The 11,030-nt window shown below is 36.2% G+C and overlaps 2 protein-coding genes across 2 annotated transcripts; both read right to left on the reverse strand.

Moving 5' to 3' along the window:
- Positions 1 to 5,580: 5,580 nt before the first annotated feature.
- LOC139506160 (uncharacterized) lies at positions 5,581 to 6,261 on the reverse strand. The gene has a single exon (XM_071295387.1). The coding sequence runs from the start codon at positions 6,259 to 6,261 to the stop codon at positions 5,581 to 5,583; it is 681 nt and encodes a 226-aa protein (XP_071151488.1).
- A 275-nt stretch (positions 6,262 to 6,536) lies between these two features.
- LOC139506159 (uncharacterized) lies at positions 6,537 to 7,434 on the reverse strand (the record flags this gene model as incomplete). The annotated part of the gene is given in 1 exon segment (XM_071295385.1): positions 6,537 to 7,434. A coding segment is annotated over 1 exon segment (831 nt), but the record flags the coding sequence as incomplete, so codon positions are not given.
- Between the last annotated feature and the right edge of the window lie 3,596 nt (positions 7,435 to 11,030).

Raw genomic sequence — 11,030 nt, forward strand, 5'->3', positions numbered from 1 at the left:
CATTGATTGCCCTTCTGTATTCTGTTAGTGTTGCATTCCTTTTCTAAGATAGGGCTATTCCAGAAAAAAATGTGTGGGGGGGTTGGAAGGCACAATATATCAATAATACATGGGTGATGGGTATCAAAGCAACTTTTCACACTATAATGCACTATATTCTCAATTACAATTGTCCGGGTGGCGAGTGCTGACTAAAACTGCCTTCCAACCCCTCCATACATTTTTTTCTGGAATAGCCCATAGTAATTTTGTTATGAACTTGATCATGAGTTTAAAAAAAAACAGCAGCCACAGGCTTAACTATGTGAATTCCATTTTTGCTTTATCATGCATATTGGTCTTTTGATGTTGTCCCTAGAAACTTCAGTCTTACATTTTATACATTTTGCTTTGAGACCAAAATATTGTTAAAAATTATTAAAACAAAACTTCATTTTCAGATTATGAAAGGGTCTTCGGAACACCCAGAAAGCATGATTTTGCATCATTTGTTCTATAGCTTCTTGGGCCTAATTCAGTGGCTCCAAAAACCTTAAAAAAAAAAAATCCTCGATCCGCTTGGCGTAGTATGTTTGCCAATACATTTAAAAGTCCCTAGTTATAACTAAACTTCAATACTATGTATACATATGTATGTATGTATGTATGTATGTATGCAGTACATGTATATGCAGTTGGGAATTTAAAAGATTCATTTCTGCAGAGGAGAGAATAAGACGTCTATACAAATGGATGATTTAATGCTGGAATACAATGACGTTAATACATAGCAACCATGACGTTACATATAGAGAGCGGTAACACTTATAAGTACATGTATGAATCCCGCGTAATGTGATTGTCTCTATTATCCTCGACATACTCGGGCCGTGGCAAATTAAAAATAAATTTGTGCAATTAAAGTCTCAATGAGCAATTTATCCAAATTAAGAAAATTATCTATAAATGAAAAGAAATGAAATATTTGAAACTTTAAAGTCTATAAATCACGAGGGTTTCTTATCATCGAGTTGCAAGTTGCGAGTTAAGAAAGTCGAGTTGCGAGTTAAGAAAGTCGAGTTGCGAGTTAAAAAAGTCGAGTTGCGAGTTACAAAAGTCGAGTTACGAGTTAGGAAAGTCGAGTTGCGAGTTACGAAAGTCGAGTTGCGAGTTACAAAAGTCGAGTTGCGAGTTAGGAAAGTCGAGTTGCGAGTTAGGAAAGTCGAGTTGCGAGTTACAAAAGTCGAGTTGCGAGTTACAAAAGTCGAGTTGCGAGTTACGAAAGTCGAGTTGCGAGTAACGAAAGTCGAGTTGCGAGTTACAAAAGTCGAGTTGCGAGTTACAAAAGTCGAGTTGCGAGTTAAGAAAGTCGAGTTGCGAGTTGAGAAAGTCGAATTGCATAAAAATGAGGAAACTAAAATATTTTAATTTTTGGTGTACATAGTGTTGTTGGTTATGTTTGTGGTTTTGACTTTATCTGAGTCGCTTGTAAAAATAAAATGGACTAGATAATAACTACGTATAGTATTTTCTGTAGAAGCAGATAGCCTTTTGAAATACAGAAGATGGCTTGCAGTTTAATTATTTTTAAATTTCATACATAGCACCGTCGTATTAAACGTAAAGGGAGATAGCAACTAAACTATAGTTCATATATGTAAAACACCCCTTCTGCAGATTTCGTTTAAAGTGGGCTTTGGGGCAGCTGCAGTGCCGGGCAATCAATATTCGTTAGGGACCGCAAAATTTAGTGACACTCAAAATTGAGGATGTTAAAATTATATATGTCTTATACATTGGCTAGAGATGAAGGGGATATGATGGGCGTGAATAAAACCAGTTTAAACCCGCCGCATTTTTGTGTCTGACCTATGTCAGGAACCTTTAGCCTTTGTTGCTCTTGTATATGTTTTAATTTTGGTTCATCTTTATATTTAGCAGCATAGAATGGCGTCTATATTCTTGATCTATCTAATATTGTGTTTCGCGGCTCACGGCTCCCTCTAGGTGAGTGATTTTTCGCTGTGTTGTAGACCCAATGACCTTTGGTTGAATTGTATATTTTGATTTGGTTGCTGTCTCTTTGACTCATTCCCCGTTTTTATTCTTTATTTTATAAATGTAGCTGTCAAAGATACTATTGTAAAAACTACATTTGCGCCATTTTACAGGTAAGATTTAATTGGAAAGTATAAAATGATTATTGCTACATCGTGATTTCATAAGTATTTTTTTTTAAAGTATTGGGTAACTTATTAAACTGAGTCACTTAGGTTTAAACTTGAGTTATATTGTGTTCACATGTTTGATATTGTCAATTATAAGTTATTTTTAACTTAATTAAAACCGGCAAAATAGCAAAATTCTATATAAATCGCTATTCTGCTGGAGCTGGTAAAATAGCCCCGAAGGGAGCCGACAAAACAGCCACTGCCATATTTTATACGTTGAAACGAAATATTATTCTAAATAAGTCACATACATTTCAAGACAGGACCTGAACTATAAAATCATAACAAATATCATTGTTAAGTAACATATATTCATTTACATTTCGTTTAACATCTAGACTTGTAATAACAGGGGCGGATGCAGGAATTTTCGAAAGGGGGGGGGGGGGGGGGTGCTAACCCAGGGCAAAGGGGGGTGCAGGGGGGGGTGCAAAACATATGTCCCGATACAAATGCATTGATCGGCAAAAATAAAGGGGGGTGCGCACCCCGGAACCCCCCCTCTGGATCCGCCACTGTAATAATATACAAATGTAGTTCCCTAAATATTTATGTACAGATACATTCTCAAATATACATAACAAATAAAATTTTTGTCTCATTTGAGAAATATGAAAAATTAGCAAAAATACTGAAAAATATCTCCTTGAAAAACATCTCCCTAAAGATCATCTTTGTACATGCTGGACAACTTGTAATGAAATGTTCATCTTCAACTACATTTCTTACAAATCCTTTAAAATGGTCTCTTGCTATATACAAAGTTTTATATCTTGTCTCTTTCTATTTTGAGATCGTGGGCACTGATTCTGATTTTACATATGACGACACTTCATCAAAGAATTGTTTAAAGATTCATGTAGATACAATTTACTACTCTTTGTATCTATTCTTTTTGTGTTCCAAAATTTTACCAAACTATAACAAAGTTTTTGCTTAACTGACTTGATAACAAAGTCACGCTTTACTTCCAAATTATGAATATTTCAGCTTTTTGAAAAAAATAATGTATGTGTATGGATGAATTAAAGCATTCAATATTATCAGTGAACATGTTTTGTTACACATAAAGGTATCATATAATAAACCATCTTTCATATTGTTTTTTTTTAATTCTAAACCGATTTTTCATAATTAATAATACAACTGAAAAATATAAAGGGAATATATCAAGCTCTCCTAGCACAGCTATAAAGTTAGAAGACTATTTGTTTAACCTAAAATATATTTCATATATTTTAAATTGGATTCATCTAAAACAAAATCGTTCATATGTAAAGGTGCTGTCAAAAATAGTCACTTTCTTTCTGGCATGCTGCAGAGATAGTTTTGAACATTCCTGTAATTTCACTGCCATTCATTAAAATAGGTTTTATTGTATGGTCATATATATATATATATATATATGTTATAGAGTAAAATTACTTGGATTGTAAGATGATGAAGTTCGCAATTTGAATATTGCTTATAGTGATTTTTTGTATAACTCTCCCTTTCCATGCTTAAAAAGTCAATATACATTTTAAACCTAGATACTTGTAATTGTAAACACATTCTATTATATCTTTTTCGCAATACAAATATTCTTTTAAAAGTTTTCCAGGTTTGTTAAACATATTAACTTTGGTTTTAGATAGATTCTCCTCTAAACACCATTTTAAAGTACAGGATAAACTATCAATTCGTTTTTTGAAAGACTTGTCTTGGAACTAGACAAAAAATAACAAGATCCTCTGCATACATGAGGCTGTCAATTCTGCGGTCATTTATATCAACAGCATCTGGGGTTTCATTAAATGCATCCGGTAAAATTCATTTATAAAAATCTTGAAAAGGTTGGGATTCAAAATATCCCCTTAGTTTACACCAATTTGGGAATACAAATTAGAAGTAAGCACATTGTCTATTTTAGCACATAATTCCCTTTTATTGTACATATCTCTCACGATTGCATGGAAATTACTACCTATGTTTGGCGGCAAAAACACACGTTTTTCAAAACGATGGATGGAATAATGAAAACGGAAAAGATCGATCTTCAATCGGTCTAAAAAAGTCTACTTCCAGATATCGATGTAGTTTTAAAAAGATCAATCTTATTTGAATCGATCTTTTTTCAAGTGTAAATGCTTAGATCGATCGCTTTTTTCAGGTGAATGTTCGGCGTGTTTAAAAATGATGGATGGAATACGAAAAGTGAACATAGATTCGGCTATTTTTTTATTATCTTCTAAATCAATAAGTTCTATTTGTTTGCTGCAAATCCTCATCTTCAAACGCATTGGCCGTTCGTTATTTAGCGATGGTCTACACACATATTTTCTCAATGATTTTGCAATGTGTTATTATAGTTCGCGCGAGGTGAAGAATTTCCTTTACTATTCTATTTTAAGAATTATTTGTTTACGAAAGGTAATTTATAAATTTAGGGTCAGATCGGTTCTTTTTATGTTCGGTAGTGTAAACGCATTGGATTAAATAAGATCGATCTCGTCCATTAAGGATACATTATTTTTTTTAAATGCTTCCAAAACTAAACTTATATTAGACTCTTATAAATAAGTATCACATATAACTGTTTCAAATCCCACAATCACGGGAATAACTAAGTTCGGGTACATGCATGTTTTGTTTATCAAATGTGAATCAAACCTGAAAATTCGGGGTAAACAATATTTTTGTAACTCGCAACTCGACTTTCTCAACTCGCAACTCGACTTTTGTAACTCGCAACTCGACTTTCCTAACTCGCAACTCGACTTTTGTAACTCGCAACTCGACTTTTGTAACTCGCAACTCAACTTTTGTAACTCGCAACTCGACTTTTGTAACTCGCAACTCGACTTTTATAACTCGCAACTCGACTTTTGTAACTCGCAACTCGACTTTTGTAACTCACAACTCGACTTTCCTAACTCGCAACTCGACTTTTGTAACTCGCAACTCGACTTTCCTAACTCGCAACTCGACTTTCCTAACTCGCAACTCGACTTTTGTAACTCGCAACTCGACTTTTGTAACTCGCAACTCGACTTTCCTAACTCGCAACTCGACTTTTGTAACTCGCAACTCGACTTTTTTAACTCGCAACTCGACTTTCTTAACTCGCAACTCGACTTTCGTAACTCGCAACTCGACTTTCTTAACTTGCAACTCGATTTTCTTAACTCGCAACTCGCAACTCGACAACAAGTGAATCTCATAAATCACATTTAAAACTATCTCTGAATCAATGTTGCGATTGAAAAATGTTCTCAATTATAATTACAGATTCTGATTGCGGTTTTGTAAACGGACACTTCTTCTAAGTATTTGTGATTCATCATTGTCATTTGAATTTATCTCTAGTGGGTAGAGTTTGACGATTGTTCTATTCGTAAGTCCAAATTTTGTACGCACTATTGCTGATCTCACCAAACCATCTCCACCACGCACAAGGTACTCGATGATACCAATTAATGTTCCATACAGTTCTAGGCGAGTCATCATGAATCTGTACTATGTCCCCGGTCTTTATCCTCTTTAAATTATTGCCACTGGCTCTGTGGAATTCTGGTAGTGATGTAAGGTACTCCTTCTTCCATCTCGTCTGAAAGTGTTGTAGTAAATCTTGATGTTGTTTGTTACGTTTTAGCGCATGAGCGCAAGTTAGTGTTTTTCTAGTGTCTTTAAATTCGCTTTTGTCACTTAAAGGATACGGAAGTGTCTTTAATCTGCCATACAAAAGATGAGACGGCGTAAGTGGTTCTGGATCCTTTTCATCAGTAGAGATGTACGTTAACGGTCGGTCATTCAGTGTGCACTCGATTTCTGTAATAACGGTATGTAGCATATCTAAGTCGATACAGGCACGTCCTAATGTTTTCTTGAGCGAAGTTTTTGTGAGTCCAATAAGTCGCTCCCACCAACCTCTGTACCAAGGAGCTCTGCTGGGTATAAACTTCCACAATGTTCCTAACTCACTAAGTTTTCCGTGCACTTTTTCTGATTTGAATATTTTTGAAATCTCTGTCGCTGCAGATTTATACGTAGAAGCATTGTCAGATATCATAATTTTCGGTAAAGACCGACGGCTAACAAATCTGCGAAAAGCTAATAAAAATGAATGTGTCGTATAATCCTGAACTAACTCAATGTGAACAGCTCTGGTTGAGGTGCACGTAAAAAGACATATATACGCTTTTGTTTCCTTGTTACCATTTTGTCATACATGTAACGCTCCTGTGAAATCAACTCTCGTGACGCTGAATGGCGGGTCTTCTCCAAGACGATCCTTTGGTAGTGGTGGTGGGTCAGGCGCCACATACGGTCGACTAATTATATATATATCTTCCTACAGGGAATACAATTCCGTAATGCGGTTTTCACTCTTTGTCGGATTTTCGGTATCCAATACGTCTGTTGAATTAACGTAATTGTCCCATTTATTCCACTGTGATTTTGTAGTTTGTGTGCGTCCAAAATTATCAATGTTGTCAACGGGTGTTTTGTCGGAAGTAAATAAGGATATTTCACTGTTTCGCTTACGAGCGCATTGTCAATTCTTCTGCCGGAACGTAGTAGTCCTTTTTCGTCGATATATAACCGTAACTGACGTACAATAGGTAGTCGATTAGTATCCTTTGAAACAATATTGCGGATTTCATTCATAAAAATAGTTTGCTGTACATTCCGTAGCAACACGAGTGAAGCATTTTGAATCTCGTCTACCTCTAAATGTTGGTATTTCCTGTTTTGTGAAAGTGTTCTACAATTCGCTATAAAGCGCAATACGTAAGACATTATACGAAGCAGTTTCGGAAAACTGCTGAACTTCTCTATATTGATGACTTCCTTTACAACTGTGAATCTGTCATCATTTTGTTGAATTTGCCGGTCTATGTCTTTACTTTCATTGTCTGTAATTGTTGTCATAGCAACGTAATTTCGATCCCAATGCGGCCACTGTTCTTCATGTGCAAGCCATTTTGGTCCGTTGAACCAAGTATCATTATTCAAAAACTTAGATGAAGACATGCCGCGGGTAAGATAGTCGGCGGGGCTACAGTCAGTTGGACAATACCTCCAAGTTTTATTTTCCACAAGTTGTCGTATTTCTGTAATTCTATAAGCTATAAATGGTTTTTGTATTTTTGACGAATACAACTGTAATTTCATTCAATTGTTATCATGTAGTTTGCTGTTATCATGTAGTTAATACTTATGCCTAGGTGACTTCGTTACCTTCCCCATCCTTGTAAGGCAGCAACCATTTGATTTTCTGGGGGGGGCTATGGTTTTTTTTTCTGTACAAACTTTTTTTTTCGCCTGCGGCGAAAAACAATCTTTTTTTTTCGCGACAAGTCGAAAACAATTTTTTTCTTTCAATTTTAGCATTACATATAGTGGCAGCTGAGGGTGAAACAAACAATTTTTTTTTCTCAGAATCAAAAACAAATTATTTTTTTCTCCTAAAACTGGAAACAAACTTTTTTTTCCAAAAAAAACCATAGCCCCCCCCAGAAAATCAAATGGTTGCTGCCTAACTTCCCTTATTAAAATAAAACGTGCAACTCAACTGTGGTTGTTATTACATGGTGTCAGATGATTTGACGTATTACACGCCGGAATTTAAGTAACAATTCAATTAATCCTGTCAGCAGTAACGTCCGGAAGATATTTTAGAGAATATTATTGCACAATTTGTGTACAACAGGTGACATTGATCAGTAACAAGTATGGCAACCGGGTTTCAGTTCGAACACCCATCATTAAATTGGGGTGCACCAGACGTGTACCAAGTTTCAAAGATTCAAACAACATGTTGAGTTTACATTCAAGGGTCCCCTAGTTAAGGCAGAGCCTGCTGACCGCGCAGGTTGGTTAGGACTATGGATTGGACAACAAGGACGTGAAGTCTACAAAACTTTTGTGTGGCAAGAAAATGAGCAAGACGACCCCGACATAATTCTTGGAAAACTGGAAACATACATCCGCCCTAGGACAAATAAACGTGTAGCCAGATTTAAAGCATGTCAAAGGAAACAAACTGAAGGTGAGAACTTTGATAATTTTGTTAAAGACCTCAGATTATTATTGATGGACTGTGACTATGGAAACACCGAAGATATCTTGATAGATCTAATAATCAGTGGCGTTAAACATTCAAAAGTTCAAGAGAGAATGCTTGACAAAGGCTCAGATTTGACTATAGCAAAAGCTATTGAGATTGGGCAACAATTTGAACTATCACAAAAACAACTCAAAATGATTCGTGGCGAAGAAATTCTACGCGTCAGTGAACACTCTTACGACAAAAAGAAAGATCACAAAGGTACAAAACAACAATACCGTAGACCGCCTGTAAACACTCAAAATAACAATAGACAAGATAAAAGAAGACAAGATACCTATCATCATGATCATCAGTCAAAATGTGGAAATTGTGGAACAACGCATGGAAACAACAGATGTCCAGCAAAAGGCACAACATGTAAATACTGTAAAAAGCCTGATCATTGGTTAAAAGTTTGTAGAAAGAGACTTAGAAAAATCAACATGATTCAAGAAGTAGATCAGAACAGTTGTGATAGTCAAGATAGTGGAGATGAATTATTATACATATCAACCGCAAAAACCGAGACTTGGCGAAACTCAGAAGATAGATGGATTGTAGACGTTCACATCGGTGACAAGGCACTTCCGGTCAAAATTGACACAGGTGCAAAGTGTAGTATTATTTCCAAAAAATCACTCAATAAATTAGAATTAAAGAGTAAAGTGTTTGAAATTACCGATTCGAAGAAAATTCTGAAATCGTACACAGGACACAAGATTCAACAGATCGGTAAAATAAGACTTCCGGTTATGTTCAAGGATCGTGAAATTCATGAAACTTTTGAAATTGTCGATATGGAACAGGACAATATTATCAGTGGTGACTTTGCAGAGAGTTTGAATCTCGTGAAAAGAATAGACACAATTGACACTATAGAGGAAATTGCTAAGCCAAATGAATTGTCACATGACTTTCCAGAACTGATAAAAACTTCTGGAACATTACCAGGTGAATATCGGCTCACAGTAGCTGAAAATGCAAAGGGTGTAGTGCATGCACCGAGACGAATTCCTGCCGCTATTAAGGAAAAAGCGATAACTGAACTTAGAAACATGGAAGAAAATGGTTACATAACAAAAGTTGAAGAACCGACAGAGTGGGTCAGTTCCATGGTAGTCGCACTCAGAAAGGACAAAGTAAGAATTTGTATCGACCCGAAAGATCTGAACGAAGTGATTCAACGTGAAAACTATCCGTTAAAGACAATTGAAGACGTAATACCGTTGATACCAGATGCAAAGGTATTTTCTGTACTAGATGCTAAGTCTGGATTCCTACAAATTAAACTAGAAGAACCGTCTTCATATTTGACAACTTTCAATACTCCGATTGGCCGATATAGATGGTTACGCTTACCTTTCGGAATCAAGTCCGCACCAGAAATATACCAGCGTATTATGGATCAGATGCTCGAAGGCATTATAGGAGCTACCGCTATTATAGATGACATTCTTATTGCAGGCCGAAACATGGAAGAACATGACAAAATTCTGAAACAAGTGGTTGAACGTGCTACTAAACATAACTTACGTTTAAATTTTGATAAATGCTTTGTGAGAAAAGCTAAAGTTGCGTACATGGGCCATGTTATCACCGACAAAGGACTCCTACCGGATCCTGCTAAAATTCAGGCTGTAGTTGAAATGCCTGCTCCACAAAACAAGGAAGGTGTTCGTAGATTCTTAGGACTTGTTCAGTACCTTTCAAAGATAATACCAAATCTCAGTCAAGTGGATGCTCCGTTGAGGACACTATTGAAATCTGATGTTTTATTCATATGGGAATACGAACAGGAAAAGAGCTTTCATGAATTGAAGCGTTTGTGTAGTACAACTCCAGTTCTTGCATTTTTCGATGTTAAGAAACCTGTTGAAATCGAGTGTGATGCTAGTCAAGAAGGGCTAGGCGCCGTTTTAATGCAAGAAGGCCGTGTTATTGCTTATGCATCTCGTTCCTTATCTGAGTCTGAAAAACGTTATGCACAGATTGAGAAGGAGATGCTCTCCATAGTGTTCAGTCGAAGAAGTTTCATTGTTATATCTTTGGGAAGAAAACTATCATACATAACGACCATAAACCGCTAGAACAAATTTTTAAAAAGCCATTATTAGCAGCACCGCTTCGTATACAGAAAATGATGTTAAAATTACAATGGTACGACATTCAAGTGTGTTATCGGAAAGGAAAAAACATGAAAATATCCAACGCTTTATCAAGAGCATTTTTGTCCGTAGAAAACAATACTGAAGAAGGAGATATCGTCCAGGACATGATTTGCATGATTTCAGTCAGCAAAGACAAATATTCCGAAATACAGGATGCAACAAAATCCGAATTGTTTGATCTTAATGAAATAATTCTTAAAGGATGGCCAGATCTCAAAGTCGAAACTCCGTTTGAAGTCCGAGAGTACTGGGATTCTCGTGATCAGTTATCTGTTCTTGATGGAATTATTTACAAGGGACTTAAAATTGTGATTCCGCCCAGTTTGCGTGACAATATGTTAAAACTCATACACAAATCTCATCTTGGCATGACAAAATGCAAGAAACGTGCTCGAGAAGTAATGTACTGGCCACGTATGAATACAGAAGTTGAGCGATACATTGAAAATTGTGCGCTTTGCGCGTCATATCAAAATCAGCAGCCAGCTGAACCGCTTAAACCTACTCCGACCCCGGATCTACCGTATATGTTAGTTGGATGTGACTTGTTTGACTTTC

This window comes from Mytilus edulis, unplaced genomic scaffold (assembly GCF_963676685.1).
Source record: "Mytilus edulis unplaced genomic scaffold, xbMytEdul2.2 SCAFFOLD_2030, whole genome shotgun sequence".
Taxonomy (NCBI): domain Eukaryota; kingdom Metazoa; phylum Mollusca; class Bivalvia; order Mytilida; family Mytilidae; genus Mytilus; species Mytilus edulis.

Excerpts from the sequence above, each read along its gene's own strand:
- LOC139506160 (XM_071295387.1), bottom strand. The coding sequence starts at position 6,261 with ATGATATCTGACAATGCTTCTACGTATAAATCTGCAGCGACAGAGATT.